The sequence below is a fragment of the Vanessa cardui genome, chromosome 11 (assembly GCF_905220365.1).
Source record: "Vanessa cardui chromosome 11, ilVanCard2.1, whole genome shotgun sequence".
Classification (NCBI taxonomy): domain Eukaryota; kingdom Metazoa; phylum Arthropoda; class Insecta; order Lepidoptera; family Nymphalidae; genus Vanessa; species Vanessa cardui.
The window spans coordinates 2,449,166-2,473,013 of NC_061133.1; the positions used below are offsets into that span (position 1 = coordinate 2,449,166).

The window sequence follows — 23,848 nt, forward strand, 5'->3', positions numbered from 1 at the left end:
AATTTTATTTGATAATAAATAATACTATATAATAATTTATTAGTTAAAAATATAGAAAACCAAAAATAATATATCTGTGCACGCATACCTAAAGTCATATTAGTACAGATAACATAATGTAACAATTTTTTTTATTTAAATATAGAAAACGCGAAGAAGAGGTTAAAAAAATTTTCATTGGCCTTGAATTAACATAATGCAACATAAATATTTTTTTTTATAAATTGAAAATGTGAAGAAATTTTTCATTGAACGAAACATCTAGAATAAATTATAGAGGCGTGTTTAAATACTTGATACTTGCTATAAAATATATGATATGACAGCTCTGATACTTCTTTTTTTACAAATCGTCGGGTGGTCGAACAATCAAATCGGTTAGGTCTGATCAAAACATGCCGTGTCGAGCGCTTTTAAAGTCGTTAATTCGCTAATCCATACCGACATAACAAAAAAAAAAAAAAACAAAATTTATCAAAACGGGATTCACTGGAAATAATCGTTAATAAGAATAAGCGAAGTAACTTTAAACGTTTAAACACAATTCAGCAAAAAAACTCTGATATTTCTACTGATAAGTATGCAACCGTATGTAACAGAACATAAAAAAAACTATTAATTTCAAGAGACATTGAGTACTTACTTTCTCCAAGCAAAAGTGATGTCTTTTCTTAGTTACATTTGCGGACATGACAATGCTTAAGTAGGTATTTTATAAGCAAACAATGCTACAGTTACGTCCTTGATAATTGCATCAAAACCTATAAAGTCATATCACAACAAGTCATAACAAGTAAACGACTATCAGATTTTTCAAGTACACTGTAGGACGTCTTATCACTTTCAACCAGGAATATAAGAATATGATCTAAAAGTAACTAAACATTGATCGCTAAATGATAATGAAAACGTTTTAATCTTTATCACAACAATGTGATGACTTCATCACGATTTTATCAGAGAAAACATTACGTACGTATAAAAACTACAATTAGTTTAAAACATGTTCCAAACTTACGTGACGTTTTGGAGTTATATATAAAATCTATAAATATAAACCTGGCAGCTATCACGATATACACAAAAGATTATAACTATTCTATTCGAGTTCACTCGATCATAAAGTAAATAAATACAATGATGCACTATTCATTGATGGATACGCTTCTCTTCCGCGGCTCATAATAAAAATAAACGTACCGGATGGTTAAGTGAAACCGTAAGTGAATGCGATCGTTTGTAACTAAAACACGCGCTCGCTGTACACTGACACGTGATAGTAAACAAACGCACGAGTAACATTCATTTATTGCATTACACTGATGTTTAATATCAAATTAAATGAAAATAATACTCACAGCCCGGCGATATTCCGTTCTCCTTCATCGCGCAGCGAAACGGGTAATAAGTGCCTGGCAGCACCTTGCCGTACATTGTCCGATCCATCTTGGGCGAATAGCGATGATAATTTATGAATTAAAACACCCACGGGAACAACACTACGGTTAGCGCACCATAATCACAGCCTACACTCGATCCGAGTAAACAAACAGTAATATTTATGACAGGAATCACCCGCAACTTTCCTTTAATGAGACTGATAAGCCAATGTTTGAAATTAAAATAATATCTCGAGGTCGCAAGCACACAACCGACGCAATTTTAGTGATAACGTAATTTATATCGATGTTTTCGTATCGGCAGTCGATAAGCGATGCGTGATAAGTAAGACACAATGTCAGGAGGGCGAGGTCGCGGCGACGAAGCTAGGTGTGCAGCGAGCAGAGTATTCGTCAACGCGTCCCAGTCACAACTAAAGCATCGTAGAGTTGCGAGCGACGCCGGCGCCGACTCAGGGTACTCCAGCCACACCGGCTGGAGATTATTTATAATAACATGACCAAAAACCTATTGAAATAATCGATAAACAATGCCTTTTCTAAGTTCGTAATTTTGTGGTTGATAAACGGCCACCATAAAAAGTTACAACATTAAATATTCATTCGAGCGTATAACACTTATTAATATTTTAACGGCATGTTCTCTGAAATATAAGGGTTATAATTAATTTAGTTCCAGCACAAATACTAAAGAGTAATTAACGTCGTTTATGAGAAGTCGTTTAGTCGAGCGTTAGATCAAAGTGCTGCGGCTTTCGTCCTAACGAGCATCGTAAAGGAGAAATGTGACGGAGTGAGAGTGACGTGCGGAAGGCCCGTGAGTGACTCGTGCGCATCGCGCAGCCGGATGTGTTTGACAGTGCGATTCGCTGAGAACCGTGAAATTAAGGGTCCGACATACATATAGCGATTATGTAATTAAGTAAAAGGTAAACGCAGTTTGAATGCATTATAGACATGGTTAATTTCGAAATCATTTTATTAATTAGTTATTTAAAACGATAAAAAGAAATCTAATTATTAACCTCAAGTTGTTTGAAATATATGTGATTTATTTAGAAATGACCATGTTTTAAAAATAACTTATTACATCACATGCAACATAATTTATATAGTCATGCATAAATTCTAATATAGGTACAACACAGAGCGTTAAGCATTGAAAAGTATACATTATATTATTCATCGGATATTTTACCGGCAACCAACAATACTTAGATGTGTTCCGGTTTAAATGGTGGGTGAGCCAGTGTAACGACAAGCACAAGAGACGTAACACAAGTTTGGTAGTTTCCTACAGCTAGAATGTCTGTAAGCATTGGAGACCACTTTCCATCTAGTGCCTATTTGCTTCTTCTATTACAAAAAAAAAAAAAGAAACAAATGTGTCAATCGGGTAACAAAGACAAGTAAATAAATTAATCAAAAGGAAAACAATAAACCGCCCAAACTTCATAAGATCTTTACGATACGGGATCGAGGAACTAAATTAGAATTTACCGCTCGGGAATTCGTGATTGAAAGTTTCACCGTGACTTGTATTGAGTAAGACGGACTGCATACATTTTTGGAATTCCCTTCAGCGGAACGGTTTAAAATACATTCGACGTGGATGGGACACTTTGATAATTGATACGACTTCAACGTATTGACAAAATGTCTGAAACGTATTCCAAAAGCTTAAGAAATACTATTAATGTTAAATGGTGATATTTTAATCGATCGTGTATATCTTCTATTTATAATCATTTTAACGTTATATTCTATTATACCATGTAAATCGCCATTGAATTAGGTGATTAATTTTATAACAATGACATAAATAATAATCAGCTTATGCATTTTAGTATACTTTTGTATACGATCTATCAGACTTAATTGAAACTTTGAACAGTTTCTCGATCAGCAAGGTTACTTTCGTACCTCACTTATTAGATGTTAATTACTAACTTATACGGCAATTTGATACATTTACCTTTTTACGTTCGAGTTCTGTGGTGAGTTTCGATTTTATTCTTACAAAATATATCTCTAGTATTGGATAATATTTTGCGATCAAATTCAAAGATAAATTGCAAGGCATGCATGGAATTACTTGGTAATGTTTAAAGTAGGACGTTAAAGTATTTGATTTTGTAAATGCTTTAAACAAACAAGCAGAATTCACAATTTGTACATATTATATATAAACCGTTTCGAAGTCTTGTAACGGTCTTATTTAAATAAGTAAATAAGCGGATGCAAATATCGGTTGTCTATGTGCTAACGATATTGAATATTTTAACTTAGACGTCGTAACAAGCGAAGTATTTATTATCGTGATATAATTATAGAGAATTACTTAAAAAATACATTTCAATATGTAATATATAATACAACAACACATAAACGTAACACTTTTATTATCGAGCTATATATGTATATACTCTCTTCATTTACCAGGTTTAAAAATATAGATCCATTTAGTAAGAACAAACTCAAAAGTAACCGCAAAACAATGTCGTGTATAATGCAATATTTATTATAATAGTAAACAGATACAGTCATCAAAAAATAATAACACCTACACTATTTTCATTACAGAGTAGAATAAACTAATTACTCTACAAATTCTAAGTATACGTTATTTTACTATTAATATTATATTGTATAGAGTAGGTAATACAGCTTATTTATTTTAAATTTGATTCTAGTTTAGACATTAGCTTTTCTGACACATTGCAGTAACGTTTATTTTAAAACAATCACATGGGGATAAAACTATTTACTTATACAGATAACAAAGTATATTGGAACTCGTAACTTCGTTCCTTAGCACGTTCAATAAAAAAGAAAATCGAACGCGTTCCAGATAACTTTTATGATTTCTATCGCAAAGCTAATTAAACCAACAATTCGAAAATTAACGATGAGTCCGTTTTTACGATGCATCTATTGTTCGAGGGCACTAATAAGGAAGTCAATATTTGCTCTGGACTCAGCCGGCGGCGGTACTGACACAACCCACTTACCTAGCAAATAGGAAAATGGGCACGTGATAGACGCAATTTTCACCTTCGCAATTTTAAATCATACGTGTCCTTAAACCATTTTAGCTAACAGCAAAGGTCACTTTACATTGTCTATTTATAAAGCATAAATCTAGTTACACATGATCGGTAAAATGAGCACTGATTTAGATATCGATTTTCAGAATAATTACTCACTGCAGTTATATCGATCACTGGTCACCAGATCACTTTTAAATTAATACAAACTCGCTAACGAGGTGCAGGTCATTGATGCCATATACAAACAGTCTAGACTCCGGCTAGTTTTGAATCTGTGCCAAGAACGAAACAACCAAGGGTAACCGTAACAAAGATAGATCAAATTAACGTTATCAAAAAAATAAAAGGCATAGCTATAACATAGCACTTGACCTTATAGCATAATCCCATACATTTAGATAATATAAAATTTGCTCTAACTCCCAACCTTTCAATTCAATTGTAATATATGTAAATGATTAATGATGCGCTTGCCATAGAACTTTCTCGATCGATATCAAATATAAACTTTAACAAATAACTGTAAACTGAGTTAAACGCTGATGTGGTAACGTGTCGCAGTTATCAAACAACACGGTGCGGTGTACGCGTCGAACTGACTGACATCGGGAACGTAACACGCAACTCATCAGAAAATTACCCGTGACGTGCTATGACGCAATTTGTATTTTCAGGTTTTATTCATGAGCTCACACTTACACATTACACAATTGACACCGGAATCGAAGAATTAATCCATTTCGAACTCGGTCTGTAGGCATTTGAATTTAATCGCCAAGAAAAACCAGGACCAGAATTTTATGTTAGGAAAGACCACTGTCAAGTTATACATTTATTCGTACCAGATTTCCATTGCTCAACGAAATCAACGAGCATTCGAAGTTTGAACTTTTCAATTTGTCGTTAAGTTCGTTAGTTAAATGTCAAACGTTTGAAATGTGAAATAAACTAAACAGAGCACCGAAATGTGTGATCAGTATATTATGAGGTGGGTGTGTCATTCACGAATTTCAACAGTCTCTAACGAACCTGAACAACAGATAATCAGGCTAATTGTTAAGGGGGAATTAGTTAGGGTTGTCATCTTTTAAACAAACCAATATTATCCAAAAAAACAAACGTATTATGAAAAAAATTAAAACCTTTTTATTGATATATTCTACAAGTATTATAACACTTGAATTGAAAACTACAATGAAACCGAAATCATCTTCTGGCAACCCTAACATTAATAAAAGAATTAGCCATTATCGGGTTGGGGTTACGCTGTTTTAACGGTATATATAATGAAGGGAAAGATATACGACAACTCGGGTGGTCATATACCAAATTTATAGATTTATAAGCGTACTTTTAATCGATACGTTTAATTAAACATGTACTTATTGATAATGTTCTATTGAGTTACCGCACTAAAATGTTTTTGATTGACATTTGTAGAAAAACATAGAATTATAGTAAACAAGAAAATTTGACGTGGCTTTTACAAAGGATGTTTTAGGTTTATAAGGTAAAATGTATTTTTTTACTCTTTAACCCTAATGACTATACAATGGAAATCATAAATCAAATATTGAGGTTTTATATAACATTCGGAAAAATCAGAAAGTTATTTTATTTGTTCTAAAATTAAAATTCAAATTTCGAATAGTGCACAAATATGTCCAAAATCCCAAACGCACCATGTAATCCTTCCCTCTCACAGTCGCAATGAAACACTAACATTTTGTTTTGGTCTGACTCTACAACTATAATGCATACTTCTTCGCACGACCTTCTTTTTTGACTACCTCCGTGGTCGAGTGGTATGTACACCGGTTTTCTTGGGTACGTCACCCCGAGGTTCTGGGTTCGATTCCAGGCTAAGTCGATCTAGATTATCATAAGTTTTCTATGTTGTCTTGGATCTGGGTGTTTGTGGTACCGTTGTTACTTCTAATTTTCTATAACACAAGTGCTTTAGCTACTTACATTGGGATCAGAGTAATGTATGTGATGTTGTCTCATATTCGCAGCGTCTTATAAAACTTTCTATAAAACACCAATAATCGTCTAAGGTTAGTTAGACAAAGTCCTAAGTTGTATAAGCTCGCTATAAGACACAAAGACCGTTCCTAAAAATATAACCTTCGTTAAATTATTGGATCATACCTGAAGTCATTGGTTAAGATCAGTTAATTTAGAATTGGGATCATGGTGTCTGTTTCAGAGATCGATTTCGTTTGATCTTATCCTTAACATTAAGATATGTGACGAATGATTAAATATATCAATGGCTTGGATATTGGGTCTTAAAACTACGGTTCATATTTACAGTAACATTGTACATCAATGTAGTCATTTTAATGACTTCATTATAATAACTATGAAAATATCCGAATACTATTTAAAGACAATTGTGAAGATGATCCGTTTGGAGGTTAATCATCGCGCCACGAGTTGGTGGAAATAACTCATTACGACCTTGACAATCGGAAATATGAGTTGTAAGCATAAATAAAGTTCCATCACAGAGAAGAAAACAATTCAAGTCAATTAATTCAAAACCTATCATCGCAATAATTCACACAGTATTCCAATCTAAAATATAAATCATCAACAGACAGTATGCTTCATATATAGCTGTATATAGCTATGTACGTTAGTCTGAAAAGCTTCTTTAGTAACGGAGTTAGTTACGCATTCTCTCAGAGGCCGGACATTAGTATATGAACGCCTATGACAAACACACATGCGCATTTTCATATATGTCACGTAAAAAAAGATTATACTTCGTCATAAAGAAAAATTGTTAAATATATATATATAATAAAATTGGAGTGTCTGTTTGTAATATTAAAATAGCCCTTTTTTACTCAATGCATATGTATGTATACACGACATGGTACATGTACCACAATAACATATTTTTGTCTGTCTGTCTGTTTGTTCCGGTTAATCTTTGGAACGGCTAGACCGACTTTGAAGGGAATTTCACTGGCAGATAACTGATATAATAAGGAGTAACTTAGGCTACACTAATATGTTTCTTTTTTGTTAAATTTAAACGCGTACAAGGCCGCTGGCACAGCTAGTGGTAAAATATAATAGTTAATATATAAATATTAACTATTTAGAGGTGTATCGATGGCCGATGCCTGTCCTTGTCCTGCGGCCATTAGAGCTCTTTATTAGATTGCTGGGTGGGGTAGCATCAAAGGTGGTCATTAATCATGCCAATATAAAAGACAAGATAAAAAGCAATAATGATTTGTTTTACGCAACGGCCATATTGCTTTTTTTATAGCAGCTAACGTGGCCATGAAAATTTTCATTCTATCGATAGAAATTTTTCTTCTGACGGTACTATTAAAACATAGGCTATGTTCAATGGATTAAGATAAAATCCTTACTTTTTATAAATTAAAGAACAAACGACTATTTGATGGTGATGGATTATATGGTGGTTGGTGTTATTTTTTTAAATAATACTTGCTGTTCGTCCCGACTAGACTTCGCTCAGCTGAAATGAAAATTATAATTACTATTATCGAATTATCGAGTAATGTTTTAATTGTACCGTCAGAAGAAAAATCTCTATCGATAGAATGAAAAATTTAAATATCTAATCTCCAATCCAACCAGCGACCCTCAAATACTGAGTATACCTCTTTTCACCGCAGCTATTTCACAAACAGACACAAACGCAGTCCCTGTTCCTTTGCACTAATAATGCAATGTGACGGCAATCGGACACGATCGGAAACAGTTCAGCCGTATGATTTACGTATTTTCAAAGACGCGAGTTGTAAATACTGACAGATTCCAGACTTCGGGCTGTTTCTAAAAACCTTATAGTATTGTTGAACCGGGAACATAATATGACTTCGAGACTCAAGGCCTATAAGCTAGTCATTAGACCAACAAGGCAGTCAATAAACACGTATTTATATACTGGTGGTCTGTCTCTCTACTTCTTGAATTTGAAATTGCCAAAAGTCCAATTTTATCGAGCGTCTACGTTACGAAAGAATTAACCACGATTAGTTTCAAGTCAATCGGACCTCATCGTGACTCAAGACAGTATTTAGATACATATATACAGATTTAGCAATCTTATTATTATCCATTAACTAGTATTATTATTAATATTAAAATTAGTATTCGTTTGTAATAGGGATATTATTAATTTTTTAAATTAAATTATTATTTGTTCAATATATCCTATAGTGTTGTGTGTTGTAGCTTTTTTTTTCGTACATAACGTTAGATTTGTTTCAACATCGCATTCCATCATTCATGTGTCACGAGGTAAAGTATTACGTTAATCTTTGTCCACTACCATCAGGTTATGAATAAATAACACCTTTCTATAAGTTGATTAAAGCAAACTTTAAGTTTTGTCCATTTTTAACTAACAAATCTGAATTATCGACGACGACGACTCTTTTATTCGCATATGAATTACAACAGTACGTATTATATAACTTTCCAAATTAATTCGATAAAAGATTATTATCTATGACTGAACTTCAACTTCAGAATAAGTCAGACATTTTTCGCGTCTATATATACAAGAATACGTGTAAACATATCGAATCGTAAGATTATTGTTTTAAGTTAATTATAACGACATTATCATAATAATTAATAAATATAATTAATTAATTGATATATATACACCTTTTTTTAAAACAAATTCAGTTGAATGATAGAACTGTTTAACTAAAACGACAATTTGCTCATGTTGTCCGTAGTGCGTGCGTAATTCCCGACCTCCCTAAAGATTTCAGAATCAACTCCTTCTTAAAACATCTCCTCCTATATTGAATTGAATAACAATGTATTCAACATCTTTTTATTCGAATTTGGACATTATTTTAGTAGAAGCTACTTAAGTCACTGCTATAGTTATAGTTGCTATATTATAGTTTTCGTCAATAGAGCATAAGTGAGGATCAGAGATACTTTCACTTGTAGTACGAAAATCAATTGGTGCAAGTGCACTTCTAAGAGGGATGATTGCTTTATCCTACTGCACCACTACAACATTTTCACCTAAGACAGGAGTTGATGTAAGTCGGACAATTGTTTGTTAGCCCTTTGGACAGTCAGGAGATCTCTGAAAAAAGCTATCCATAGTGTAAGAGGTCCTACATCTGGTCCAAGTTTGACCATAGGTTACTGGCCTGAAATTGAAACATTGGTACTAACACCTGTTTAAAGACAAGTGCAGAATATGTCTGCATAATAATGACCTATAGTCTGTATCTGATTGCTGAACTTACAGGCTTATAAAAGAAATAAATTACTTTCAAGGAAAAACTAAGATCATGTTTATATGTGATCACAGCTGTCAATATATATCCTGGTTCATGTACCAAGGATTTATCAGCACTCAGCGACAGTGTCAAGCTTATGCACGAGAATGCAATATTTTTGACAGAACAGATGTAAAACATTTAACAACAACATCTGATCAAAGCATTTCAAACAAGGTCAATAAACAAATTAGATGTCAGAACGAAATATTACGCTCTAGAAATTATTGATAACTTTATTTCCGCTTTGTTTATTTTTAAGTAGTAAACATAATTTATTATTTTTTAATATTAGAACAGATGTTTTGGTTTAATCTAATTTGAAATAATTTCAATGTATATTATTTAAGCTTATTTCAATATGATTAGTATTAAAAAAGTACTTACTTTCATGATATAATAAAGTTCTCATTGAGTAAGACTCCATGTTTATTGTTATTGTATTTGTTTACTTATTTTTTTATTGAAAGTGGTAATAAGACTGGGCGTGATGAGAATAAAATAAATAATTTAATATATATCCTAAATGTAATGTAATAAAAATTAGAAAGACACCAGTACATATGTTTTTACATTATTAAAATACAGACAAAATGATTTAATAAATCAATTACATTTTAATCTTAAAAATAATAACTGAATATTATTCACTTTTATGTTTTTGCAAAAAAATAGTATTCTTTTGAAATAGTAAAAGTTCAATGACCCAGACTGTGATAGCAATTTAAGCATCATATAAAAGATAAGTCTTATCTTTTCTAATGTTATATCAGATATACAACAATAAATTAAATAATTTATTAAAATTTTGCAAGTGCTTTGAGTCAGGTAAACAAATTATATTTTTATTTGTTATTTATTTACGTTAAATGATCGGAATAATTGTTGTAGAACAGATTTTTAAAGTACCGTGTAATTTGGTATTAATATTTTGAATCATCAGAAATCTTTATTCACAGTTACAAACAAACTGTGATTACATTTCTAAATAAAACACGTCATTCAGTTTGAGAGCGAGACAAACAGGTTATATGATGATAACAGCTTACTTACCTAAGTCATCCATGGTAACGAATTCTTCTTACACCTGATGCACCAATATAATATACAATTTTTTTTTATTACACTAATTCATACATCGAAATATTAGAATGAGTTCCCACTTATAGAAGATGCTATAAATATACACTTATCTCACCAAAATTATACACGAAAATATTAGCCAAATATGGCAAAATCTTAATTGTTGGCACACCTGACAAACTGTCACTATTACATTTACAAATTGTCCTTTTTTGTGACTATTGTCCTGGGCTGCGTTCTAATATTCGTCAATTTTGGTGATACAATCAAATGTAAATAAAATTAATACTTCATGAGAAATGGTCCAAAATATTAATGCATAGTATAATTCTTAAGTTTAGTATTGTATTTAGCCGTAGATGTCGTTACCATTAGAGCAAAGTAGAAAAGTACATTTTATTTGTTGTCAAAGTGACAGCTAAATCTGGCAGAATGGCAGATCAGATAATGTAAATGTATTTTGTATTCGTATCGATTAACTTGAGAAGTAGTACATCTGTAATAAACACGCCCATTTGAAAGTCCTCAACACATATTAAAAATGAGTACTACAGGGGAGCAGTTGACTCTTGCACGAGACATTAAAAGAGCAATTGAACTGTTGGAAAAACTTCAACAAAGTGGCGAAGTACCTGCTACGAAATTAGCTGCATTGCAAAAAGTGCTTCAAAGTGATTTCTTAAATGCTGTTAGAGAAGTTTATGAGCATGTGTATGAGACAGTAGATATTCAAGGTTCGGCGGATATACGGGCTTCTGCTACAGCTAAAGCTACAGTAGCAGCATTCGCAGCCGCAGAAGGCCATGCCCATCCCCGTGTGGTTGAACTTCCTAAAACAGAAGAGGGACTAGGATTTAACGTCATGGGTGGCAAGGAACAAAATTCACCCATATATATTTCAAGAATTATACCTGGCGGCGTAGCCGATCGGCACGGAGGCTTAAAAAGGGGAGACCAGCTTCTATCTGTCAATGGCGTGTCAGTAGAAGGTGAAAATCATGAAAAAGCTGTAGAATTATTAAAACAAGCCGTGGGATCTGTTAAACTTGTAGTCCGTTACACACCGAAAGTATTGGAAGAAATGGAAATGAGGTTTGACAAGCAGAGAACTGTTCGTCGCCGTCAAAATTTTAATTAAATGACAGTTTTATTGAAAGGTTTGAATTTTACCATTCTTGACTATTAGTTAAGTTTCTGCACCAGATTTACTGCCTGTAGCAAATGTTATTGTAATCTTTAGAAATTTAAAGAAAAAAATATGCATTTTAGAATTATATTAATTGTAATATGAATAAGGTAGTAATCTGTAGTTTCTGAAACAATAAGTTAAAGTAATTGAATAAATTATTCAAATATTTAATCATTAACAGAAGCATTATACTTGCTCATTAGTTGTCAATAATCAAGTGGTTTGGAAATAAGTATCTCCAACTTACAACAGAACAATGCAGATATTTTTGTGACAAATTGTGTTTACACATTCTTAAATGTCTTGGACTCAATCATTTTATTACCAGGCCATAACATCATCTATAGCTTTATAGCACACAAACATCCTTTATGGTGTTTTCAATATGTCCTGTGTACCTGGGTGTGTGAAAGTATGTACGCTGACCTGTTATGCTTACAAGTACCATCAAAGCTAGATGGATGAATTACAAACATATAATTAGTAGCTATGCTTCCAAAGGATAATTTTGTAAATATTTCTAGCATAATTTTGATGTGTCATCAGTATTTATCAAATCATGTATCATAATTATAAGAATTGACATTGTTAACAAAATTGTACTAATTTACATTCTATGTTGTTTAAGACTAGTATGAATTATTTGTTTAAAATCGGTATTAGGGGTATGAAATAAATGTATGTAATGTTGAAATATACTTTATTATTACTATATACATTCATTATTTTTATTACCATGATTCGAAGGTTCCAAAGTTATATTTACCATCCTTTTTAGGTTTCTTTGCAGGAACTTCTTGATTTACTGGTGGTTTGCTTGTCGAGGGTTCTTCTTGTAAATTCAAGTATTTTCCGACTCCATCTCTAAATACTTTGAGTGGTTGTGTCGAACCTTTTTTAGGTTTAACACCAAGTTCTTGTTCTGCCGCACGTTTTTTCATTTCTTCAGCCCTTTCCAAAGCAAGCTATGAAATAAGAATGATTTCAAAGATACAAGGTAATGACTGATTGATTATAATTAAATGCAACCCCAAAATGTATTTATATCACATACTTAATAATGTCATCAAAAAATAGTATAGTAGTAGTATGAAATTACAATTATAGTGAAGATAGGAAGTTATTACTACCGTATAGTCATACATTTTTTAAAGTATATTTGTATGATCATCATGTGTTATTTAACTATAATAAATCCTAAATGAAGATTTTTTATATTCCTTTAAATACATCCTCCGAAATAAATACAATATCATAAAATATTTGCAAACACATATTTAGGAGGAATCCAGACTAACCTGTTCTTCAGCCTCTGCAAATGGATCAACGAAAACCTGAGCTACTTCAATGATAATATCTTGTATGGGCCTGTCTTTATTATCAACTTCAATCTGTTCCATTGCACTTAATGTGTCTAATCCACCAACTAATTTGCCAAATATTGTATGCTTGCCATCCAGTTGTTTGCAGGAACGAAATGTGATGAAGCTAGAACAATATTGTCAAAACATAACTTGCCCGAAATTAAAAATGTTTGTCTGTTTTGGGTTAGGTTTTTTAAATTGTAAAGTGTAAACCAATGGCAGGAGAAGCTAACTTTGACCTTGAATTGCGACATTGGGCAAGATCTAAAATACATATTTGTAGGTACTGATCCCTAGCTAACTTGCTGTTACTACTTTTAGGTTTTTCTTGAGTGAAAAAATAGCTTCTTGCTGGTCGGATCGGAATGATTTTATTCGGCAAATGTGTCGATATATGTATATACAAAATTTACAATTATAATAATGACAAGTCAGCCAATAAGAAGTTGTACATTACAATTGGAAATATTTCAGAAATTTTTAGTTTAATTTCTAAAATAGAGTTCGATTTTTCGACCAATGTATGTTCATTTCGTGAGTTGCTAAGAAAATCCGGTGGAGCGCGATAGGTGAGCGCCATACGCGCTTACCGCATTTCGCGTCGTAAATCATGATAAGATATTAGGAGTGCCATATATTATTGACTTACAACTGAGAACCATTAGTATTGGGGCCAGAATTGGCCATAGCGAGTACACCGCGTCCAGTGTGGTGTAAATTCGGTTTAAGCTCATCCTCAAATGGCTTTTTCCATATAGACTCTCCGCCTAAACCTGTTCCAGTGGGATCGCCGCCTTGAATCTAAAAATTAAGAAACATTATAACTTTCATTTTCTTCAGTCACAAAGTACAAAAGAGTTTTATTAAAAATTGGGTATTGTATAGATTACTTATACTTACCATGAAGTTCCTTATAGATCTATGAAACTTAGTTCCATTGTAGTATCCATTGAGACAGTGCTTTATGAAGTTATCGCAAGCTTTAGGCGTCACGTCGCAATATAATTCAAAATTTAGTTGACCCAGATTAGTGACTAATCTTACATATCCTTGAACAAATGACATATTCGAATTATTTAACGAAAAAAAAGAAATTATGCAAAGGTTTTTGCATGTTAAAAATAACTCAATATTTGTCATAAAACAAGAGCATTGGCCAATTTTTAAATACAAAGACCCTTATTTTTAGTATTAAAAAGGTTTCATAAAAAATTTTTTAGACCATATACCTGCTAATAGCAATTTAACAAGAATCTTATGGTGTATTTCGTAAATTTAATTTTTTAATTTCGTCTTGGTGTCAAGTTTGATACTACATATTCTTATTCATTTCACACACACCTTTATATTGCTAAAATACTTTACCTTTTTTCTTAACTCTGTCATATTTTACTTCGTCCTCACATAGTATGGCAGCTTGGTGAGTTGTCTCAGGCACCATAGCTGTTGATGTGAAACTTGCCGCCACCATACCAGTTGAATAGTGAGCTGCATTGAATTTATCTGCTAACTATTGAAAATATAAAACATTATTATTTATTAAGTCAAATACAAATCAAAATGTGTGTTACATTTTGATTTGTATAAGGAATTTAGTGATGTGTGAACTGAATTGAGATTGAGAAATAATTAACAATCAAATATTCCTGATATCTGTAATATTTTTTGGATTACTAAAATATGTGACCAAATAATAGGATTGTAGTAATACAAAGATAGAAATTGTATTAATTTAGGTAGGCATTCAGTAGTAACAGAACACAAATGTTAATAAAGTAACAAAAATTATTGAAACATTTCCTATAATGCTGTTCCTCAAGCTGGCTGATGGTCAATGCATTTAGTATTATTTAATCAATTTAAACAGTTTCCTCACATTCTTTCCTTCATCAGAGTGAGAGATGTAAGTATCGAGCAGAATAAGCTCATTCCAAGTTATTAGTTGGACTAAATCATTGTATCTTATGTACTAAGAGCTCACACACACATATGTATATCCATTATCCATGCAAAAATGAACAAAAATTAAATGTAAAACATATGTAAGATAACTCTTACTTCCTCCTTTTTGACTTCTTTATTTTCAGGTGCCTTATACTCTCTGTCTAGCTCTTGTAGAATATCCTTTGTCTCAGCCGATACAGTCTTTAGTCTGGCATGTGGATCTTTCTTCATAGCTATCTCCTCTGTGAAATAATATGTTGAAGGTGATTTATTCTCAATTGAATTCGGTAGCGCTTATTCAGGCATATGTAGTACTGTAATGAAGCACAATATGTTTCTGTTTTTTACAGGATAGTTTTTCATTGTAGTTATTAAATATAGAACATCTAAAATCAATGTCAAATAGTAACAGCCCATAAATGTCCCATGGCTGGGCTAATTGCTAGACTTCTTCCCTAAGGAGAGTTGAAAATAAACATACTGGGCTAAGCCCGCCTCCCCCTTAAATAGAATATTTGGATGCAAAACAAGATCATATTGAATCAGAACTTAAAAAACCATTGTTGTTTTTGTACAAAACTGTACAATTTGATAAGAATAGTTTTAAAAGAGCATGATTACCTTCAGTCTCGATTCTGAGATTGTTTTTTATATGATGGAAATTAGATATATTAAATTTTCCCAAGTTATTGGGATCCTGTATGGTGATAATATCGGCTCTTGTAAATGGTGTGTCATTAATGAGGTCTTTCCAATTTTTCCCTTTGATATTGAGTTGTTCAACTGCTTCATAGCAGTAGACATTACCACTGGTACTAATGGCAACAATATGGGAGTTCTTTGTGAATGGTTTAAATAGGACTGGGCAGTGGTATTCTCCTGCTGAATTCTTAAAGAAGTTTAATTTGATCAAACTCTTTATATCAATTTTCTGAAATATGTATAAAAAATAATTAAAAAAATATATTTTAAAAATACAATCTATACTATAACTTTGAGCCTAAATGAAAATAAATATCATTATTGGTCTATTGAATTTCAACATACACAAATAATTAAAATATTTAGTTTCATTTGTAGCCCAATAAAAACTAAATACACATGTTTGTAACAAATTAAAAATATTTATATTTAGTATAGAGTTCAAACTAGAACCACTGTGTTTTTACCTTTCCAGTCACAGGATTAACTTTAAACTTCTTCAAAAATGGTATTACGGGCTGCAACTCAAATACATTTCCGTCTGCATCACAGAAAGGTTCTTTAAATGGTTGTAAACACAAGCAACAGTGATCGAAAGGAAGTCGTTTGAATGATGTGTCCTCTTCTATGAGCGTTCCTGATCTTTTCCCACCATAAATAGTGGTCCATTCAGTATGTGTAATGTACCTATAATAATAAATACATGGATAAAATTATGCAAAGAACATTTATTCTACAAAGTTTTACTGTTTAACAAAGTAATACATTTTGTCCTTTTGATGTTGACGTTTTCCCATCTTGCAGTTTGTATTTTTCCGACTTAAATGTTAAAATATTTGTATTAAATAGAAATAAAGTCTTATTGACTTCAAAAGATAACAATATTATTGCAATTTTTAATAGGTAATAATACTCTTGAACTTGATTATAATAAATGTCAGACTGTCGTCTGTCAGATCCAGACAAAACAAGAGTTGTAAGGTTCTGAAATATTTTCGCTCAAAGTATCGAAATTAAATGAAAGAGAGGCAAATGTCTGACGAAAAAATTAAATGAAAAACAATTATTTTAAGAAAGAAAAGAAACTGACAAGAAATTAAAAACAGTTAAAAAAATCTTTGTTTCTTAAAGTCCATTAACAGATATTAAAAATAAAATATATCTATGAGCAACGATAACATACAATACCTTTTAAAATATTTGAAGTTCTAATGTAATTTAAAAAATAATAATTTTTATGAAACTATAATTTTCATTATTTTGGTGCCATAATTAATTAATTACCAAGCATAATAATTATTCTCGTTCATTATAACGTAATTAATTTAATATTATAATAAGCAATTATATATATTTTTTTAAAAGTTTATTTTTGTTTTGATTAAAATATTTTTTGTATGGGATAAAACATGAAGAAAGTATACCAAAAAAAACTGTTTTGATCTTTACATGGCAACATGCCGGTTTTTTAATAAACATGTCGGAAAGTGGTTGTGCATTGTGAACTTGTGAAAATAATCTATTACTTGATACTTATTTTTCAAATAAATACAATCTTAGGTTAAATATATCTACACGTAAGTTAAATGTGATTAAAACTTATTTTTTGGCATATTTTTCTATGATGAAGATATTGTTTTTGTGACAAACGTGTGTGCGTTTGTGACTTTCAGTTGTGCTGGTGAGGGTAATGTACAAATGGACGAAATGTGGTAGAAGAGGATTGAAGCTCTAACATCTTTTACGAAAACAGGCCAAATCTACATTTAGTTTTAGTAAGGTATAACATGGTTCTTTTATAACTTCTATAGATCTTTTAAATTGTGTGTATATTATCCTCTGGAAAAGTAACAGGCTGCCTATTTGCGCTTTGCAGTTCGGAGCATCTAACACGGAGTTTGAATTATTATCATAACACAAATTGTACATATTCTGGATGGGTTCCTTTGTCTTCTATTGATTGTGTTTTGGGATACATATAGTTATTAGAATTATCACAGTGGTTGGCCAAAAAATTGTAAATTATCGGATAACGCAAGCCCACAAGATGGCCGACTGTTATTCGTAAGGTACAAATAATCTTTATCCATTAAATATTTGTTTAGGCAATTATTTTAGTTTCTTTTGTTAATTGACGTTTGATTATGTTATCTATTTTTAATAATTTATGGTTGAGGAGGGAGTTAATCACACGAAACAAGAATTTCTTTGTTCGAAAGATGTCGAGATGTTCTACAAGAAAATACTTTTTTTTATTTATTTCAATACTAAATCAAATGTGTTGAAGACTTCCATGTACAAAACAAATGATAAATCATCCCTCTATTATGTTCAGTTATTATACATTGTTCATTCGTTTAAAAAAAGAAGATATTCTGCATTGAACAAAAAAGCCTAAACATCATTGTTTATTGTATTTGTAATATTTGAAACATTTCTTAGCAAATTAACTTAAACACATTGTTTAATGCTTAGTTTTGTTATCAGTTAATAAGGATCCAGACATCTTAATTTAGTAAATACAATTATCGGAATATGTTATGTAAATTCGTTCATATTATTTTTTTGCTTTTTATATTATTGTTTATTTAATATCTTCATTATTTTAAATTATTTACTTAATAGGTCATTGTGTATTTGTGATTTTGTTAATGGTGTAGTAACTAGTAGACTTATGTAATGTCAGTGTTGTCACATAAACTTTGCACAAGCTTGTATTGGCTTACTAACAAGTCGCTCTTTGGTTTAGCGGAATGAGTTTTTTGATGCTTTTAGATAATGTCTGGTGCATCTGGTTCATCAGGAAGTGGCACAGGACGCGGCAGAGGTGGAGGCAATTCGAGCGGAGCTATAGGGGAGAATAAACCAGAATCTAAGGAGAATAAACCAAACCCAAAAATGTCGAAAGCACTTGGTACGTCTGCAAAAAGGATTCAAAAGGAACTGGCTGAGATCACTCTGGACCCTCCACCAAATTGCAGTGCTGGACCAAAGGGTGATAACCTATATGAGTGGGTTTCTACAATCCTTGGACCACCTGGCTCAGTGTATGAAGGTGGAGTCTTCTTCCTCGACATTCATTTCTCAGCAGAATACCCTTTCAAACCTCCTAAGGTAAGTTAAATTTTACTAAATTATATATAATAATTATTGTAATACATATTTATTTGCATATTAAGTTTTATCATAATTGGATTAAATTATTAATTACTTCCTTTCGTTATTTAGTTTCGTGGATTAAATAGACATAGGGCAATTTTGAAAATTAATTATTTCTAAATAATTTTAATAACATCAATAACAATGAAAATATTATTAGTTTACTTTATTGAACTCTTTAAAATATTGGTTGTATTTGGTTAGTTAGTAGTATAGTCTCTTCTCTCTTTTATGAAGAAATGTGTTTTTATTTACACATTGGTGTATATATATTATTAATGTTATTAATAAATAATATATTGTTGAATATGTATTTGTTTTTCTCACTCTACATAATAATAGAAATGAAAAAAATATTGTAAAGAGTTGACAATTTTTTGGCTTTAATAAGAGTTATTAGTTCATAATCTATACATTAATAATACTATAAAAATGTTTGATTGTTGTCAACCAAACAAATAAACATTAAAAATTTTATCAATAAACTATCATTTCAGGTCACATTCCGAACTAGGATATACCATTGTAACATCAACAGCCAGGGAGTGATCTGTCTAGATATTCTTAAAGACAACTGGTCACCAGCTTTGACTATCTCAAAAGTTCTTCTGTCCATATGCTCACTCTTGACTGATTGTAATCCAGGTAAATTTGTTATTATAATCATTTTTTGAACTTACCATACATTAAATACTTTTCTTAGGCAAATATGCCCCTGCTGGGAATATGATCTTGTGTTTCATACACAAAAAGTGGATTTGCTGTTAGTGAATTTAGAAGAAATTATAACAATAAATTAATATTACTAATATTTTGTTTCTACATCATAAAAACTTTTGACATTGATGAAATGAATTCTTAAAAGAAGATATTAGAATACATAATACAAAGATTTTATAATATTATTATACTAAACAAAATTGAAGAAAGCAAACAGCCTGTTCTGACAGAATTATGAATGATGATAATATTGATACTATTTACATATATATTGAATACATATAATTGTATGAGTTCTTAAATAATTCCATAGAAAGATCCAAAATGATCTACGTACGAGTGAGAGTTAATATGTTCCAAATATATGTTTAGAATTGATTTCATGCTCAGGGTGGAAAATAATTTTGAAGTAGCCAGCATGTGTTTCATTGATGACACATGACAGGATATCAATCAATTAGGTCTATATATTAATGTCATACAATGACAATGAAATACTTAAAATAATACAGAGGATCACTACAGTATAAAAGAAAGTCACTTCACAATGTCTGTCAGTCCTTATGTATGCTTGGTTTTTGATGCGATTGTTTTTAATAGTTAGTGATTCAAGAGGGTGGTTTATATGTAAAAAATCCATGCATATGTAGAGAAACTAATAACTTTAGAGGTGTGGTGTTGTAAATAAATACATTTTGTGGTTACATTAAACGCTGGGTCTCATAGAGTTCTTACAAGATAGGTTAAAATAATGCACTAGTTTTGTGATGGTATATGTCTATCTCTTAGTCATAGCTTACAATAACAATTTAATATTCTTTAATTTTAATGAGAAATAATATATCATGAATGTCCTAAACTAACCTTATTCACTGGGGCACTAAATTAATATAGATCAATGACCCTGAATTTACTGAAAAGCTGTGAACGACATTCTGAAATACATTTAGTACCACCATTACACCTGTGTGAAGCTAGGGCAGGTCGCAAAACAATTTTGCTATAAAAAGTATTATTAACCTTTAATATATGAGACAAAGCTACACTTCCTCTCCTTGAATAGAATGATTTAAGCTTATTTCACCACTCAGCGCTAATGCTGGTTGGTAATGCATGTTTATGATTGTCATTCAACACATGTAGGTATCCTAACAATGTTGTCCTTTACCTTTTCGTATAACATCAAAAGATATGTTAAAAATAGAGAAATGTTAATATATGAAAATTAATGATAGTTTGAAACTGGGAACTTTGTTTAAGATTCACGTCTTCTGACTACTACAACTATGTAACTGACATAACATTTAATATTTCAGCTGATCCACTAGTGGGCAGTATTGCAACGCAGTATCTTCAAAACAGAGAAGAACACGATCGTATCGCGCGCCTCTGGACTAAGCGCTATGCGACATGATTGCTCTACCTGTTACATGGAAAACTATCATACTCAATACCACTCTGTTTTAACTCCATCCTGTTCACGTTAATATAAGCTAACATTACCCATTTACTGGTATGCATGTTTTTCAATTGTTTTATCCAAACACTTATTATTTTACTCCAGTATAAGAGTTTTTTTTTTAAGATGTTTCTAAATATAACGAAATTCTATAATATTTGAAACTAACTATTTACATTTTAAAAACATTGAAAGAAATGCATACTTTTAGAATGGCTTGTCAATATTTAGTTGCAATTAATGTGAATTTTTATCGCTTCGAAACGGTATGACTATTATTTTAGGCGACGAGTTTTTTAGTTTTAAAATTATTTTGTTGATCTTTATCGCTCGTGTTATACGAATACTGCGATAGGTTAAACGAAACATGTATCTACATAGGCTTAAAAGTGATTGGGTCAATTTATGCCACAATTATGTGTCGATCTCAAACACTTGTAACTTGTACTACTTAAGTATCTCTCCCAAATATTTCGTGGGAATTCGTAGCGTTCGTCTACTGCAGGGTGTACTGATTGCTTTTGTAATTGGTTGGTATAGATATGTGATTTGGATGGTTAATTATAAGATTATTAAATAACTACTCGACTGCCAATGAATTGTCTCGTTTGTATCAATCAATCACTGTGTCGGTACATAACTAAACTATTTAATAGTTACTACTCTCATGTGCAAGTACATGAAGCAATGATCCTCATTGTTAATTCTATGTTTCCAAACATTTGCCAAGTATTTCAAGTTATGGATGTATCTTTAATTTGTTTTAATGAATGAATCGCTTTTAGTATACAATAAAAGTAATTAAAATGTCATATTTTAAAGTTGTAATTGTTTTCATTATAAATTTTCGTAAAGAGAATAAAAGCGCAGTCTGATAATTTGTATTAGTTAAACTGTGTACAAATGTTAAATGACATTTTATAAATTGAGTCCAAGACAAAAATATCTCTTTGATAAGTTTTCAAACAAAATAGTCATAGCTCCTTTTTAATTATATTTGATAAACAACAATATAAATACAATGTGTACAAAACCAAAACTGAGAGCTGATTCTATTTAAATTTCAATATTTTACATTTCCATTAAAAAAAAATTTTACTTCATAATATGTGAATTGAGTCAGAAATGTGAAGTTATTTATAATGTATTTTTCCATACTTACTTTGAACAAATTCTTTGAAATAGGCTAGGATAAGTGCATCTATAATCGATATAGCATTCAAGTAAAAATTAAATGAGCTCCTCGGATCTAGTCGTCATTTCTGAAATCAATAGTACTTATGAATAAAGTCTCTAAAGGAATCGAGTTGAATTCAAATCTGTAGCTCGATATTTAATTTATATGAAAACATTGTGATTTAGTTAACTTCGTACCTATTCGGTCCATTGTTTAGATAGTAAATTTAATAAAATTTCGAAATCTATCGAATTTCAATTGTTTATGTATTAGGAGTGCAATTATTGTTCAGTTCTATTATGTATCTAATTAATGTAATTATTGTGGCAATTTTTTTTTGTACGTGAGTTATTTTATATATATTAGACTTTCATCAAACATAGTATTTTATTATATAAAACTTATTTATTCAATGAAGATCTTGATAATTAATTTTCCATTGCAATTTTCTCAACTATCAAGTGACAAGAGTATTCCTAAATTCAACAGTGATATGTGATGAGTATCTTTTTTATGAAATCAACATATCAAAGTGAGTTGAAATAACAATTTTGAATATGTCAACAATTGTAACGGCCTCGGTATGTTTGAATGTGTAACTACAGCACCGGACGTGCCAAACCTTAACCAGGCGTTCTCTGCTTCCACTTCCGATTGTATAACGACTCGTCTATCTAAAATATTCCGTTTAGTGTGTAAACAGTTATTAGATTGTAAGTTATTTTATTGTTTAGGTAATGTATGTCTTAACCCTAGATTTAAAGTATAAAAAAAACTTAGCCGTGTAATTTTTAGCGAAGTGTATGTCGCGTGTATATGAATGTTTTGGTGATACCATTGTGAAAAAAGATAAGAATTAGAATTTAATTTCGTTGATGTGAAACTGGTGCTGTGAGATTCAAATGCTTGCGACATACAATAAAAAAATGAGAAGAATACCGCATCTGTATTCGTGACTGGGATATATTTTGTCAATGTGATTTTGAAATTATTTTATACTGTGACTCGAAATGTGTTGCTTGCAAGACAACAGCTGTACTCAACGCGACTGATGTTCCTCGTAACTTGATGTTCATAAATTGAACCCTTATAATCATCCTTTGTTAAAATTTATATCATGGTATAAAATAGGAAAATAAAAATGTGTGTAACTAGACACTTAAATGTTGTTTTATTGTTTTCGTTACGCCACGACTCGTGTTATATAACTAAAATACTAAGGAACTCATCCAACTACACAAATAATATGCTAAAGAATTATATTGATCGGAGGTTAGTTGGTAATTTATTTTGCCTAAATA

At 31.2% G+C, this 23,848-nt stretch overlaps 4 protein-coding genes across 8 annotated transcripts in view; 2 read left to right on the plus strand and 2 right to left on the minus strand.

Annotated features, from left to right (window-relative positions):
* The window catches only part of LOC124533839 (paxillin), a 71,455-nt gene extending 60,480 nt beyond the window's left edge, over positions 1–10,975 (minus strand). Inside the window, exon 1 of one of the 2 annotated variants that reach the window (XM_047109375.1) lies at positions 10,804–10,975. In XM_047109375.1, coding sequence (XP_046965331.1) covers positions 10,804–10,816 — 13 coding nt within the window. In that variant the 5' untranslated portion in view covers positions 10,817–10,975. Of the gene's footprint in view, positions 1–1,358; positions 1,824–10,803 lie in introns of those variants that run through there. The other variant, XM_047109373.1, reaches the window with a different exon arrangement.
* A 218-nt stretch (positions 10,976–11,193) lies between these two features.
* Positions 11,194–12,333, plus strand: LOC124533840 (protein lin-7 homolog C). Its single transcript, XM_047109377.1, has one exon. It carries the CDS (start codon positions 11,375–11,377, stop codon positions 11,969–11,971), a length of 597 nt encoding a protein of 198 aa, XP_046965333.1. The 5' UTR covers positions 11,194–11,374; the 3' UTR covers positions 11,972–12,333.
* A 372-nt stretch (positions 12,334–12,705) lies between these two features.
* LOC124533729 (RING-type E3 ubiquitin-protein ligase PPIL2) lies at positions 12,706–16,983 on the minus strand. The gene is made up of 9 exons (XM_047109181.1): positions 16,798–16,983; positions 16,500–16,719; positions 15,952–16,261; positions 15,445–15,572; positions 14,752–14,896; positions 14,287–14,435; positions 14,036–14,187; positions 13,321–13,510; positions 12,706–12,987 (listed from the first exon to the last, which is right to left on the minus strand). The coding sequence occupies exons 1-9, from the start codon at positions 16,827–16,829 to the stop codon at positions 12,754–12,756; spliced, it is 1,560 nt and encodes a 519-aa protein (XP_046965137.1). The 5' UTR covers positions 16,830–16,983; the 3' UTR covers positions 12,706–12,753.
* Positions 16,984–17,475: 492 nt separating this feature from the next.
* Positions 17,476–23,711, plus strand: LOC124533485 (ubiquitin-conjugating enzyme E2-24 kDa). 4 transcript variants are annotated; one of them, XM_047108803.1, is made up of 6 exons: positions 17,486–17,609; positions 17,706–17,812; positions 17,909–18,101; positions 18,808–19,146; positions 19,689–19,836; positions 21,228–23,711. In XM_047108803.1, exons 4-6 carry the CDS (start codon positions 18,811–18,813, stop codon positions 21,323–21,325), a joined length of 582 nt encoding a protein of 193 aa, XP_046964759.1. In that variant the 5' UTR covers positions 17,486–17,609; positions 17,706–17,812; positions 17,909–18,101; positions 18,808–18,810; the 3' UTR covers positions 21,326–23,711. The 4 variants fall into 4 exon arrangements, with proteins under 4 accessions (XP_046964758.1, XP_046964759.1, XP_046964762.1 ...); XM_047108806.1 differs by having other exon boundaries at positions 18,836–19,146; XM_047108802.1 differs by lacking the exon at positions 17,909–18,101 and having other exon boundaries at positions 17,476–17,609.
* The last annotated feature ends 137 nt before the right edge of the window (positions 23,712–23,848 follow it).

Bases quoted from the DNA above. Each gene is read 5' to 3' on its own strand.
- LOC124533840 (XM_047109377.1), top strand. From the start codon at position 11,375: ATGAGTACTACAGGGGAGCAGTTGACTCTTGCACGAGACATTAAAAGA.
- LOC124533729 (XM_047109181.1), bottom strand. From the start codon at position 16,829: ATGGGAAAACGTCAACATCAAAAGGACAAAAT. The intron at 16,262-16,499 runs GTAAAAACACAG...TACATATTTCAG, and splicing joins TTAATCCTGTGACTGGAAAG to AAAATTGATATAAAGAGTTT. The intron at 15,573-15,951 runs GTAATCATGCTC...ATTATTTCACAG, and splicing joins TCTCAGAATCGAGACTGAAG to AGGAGATAGCTATGAAGAAA.
- LOC124533485 (XM_047108802.1), top strand. From the start codon at position 18,811: ATGTCTGGTGCATCTGGTTCATCAGGAAGTGGCACAGGACGCGGCAGA. The intron at 19,147-19,688 runs GTAAGTTAAATT...CTATCATTTCAG, and splicing joins ACCCTTTCAAACCTCCTAAG to GTCACATTCCGAACTAGGAT. The intron at 19,837-21,227 runs GTAAATTTGTTA...TTAATATTTCAG, and splicing joins CTTGACTGATTGTAATCCAG to CTGATCCACTAGTGGGCAGT.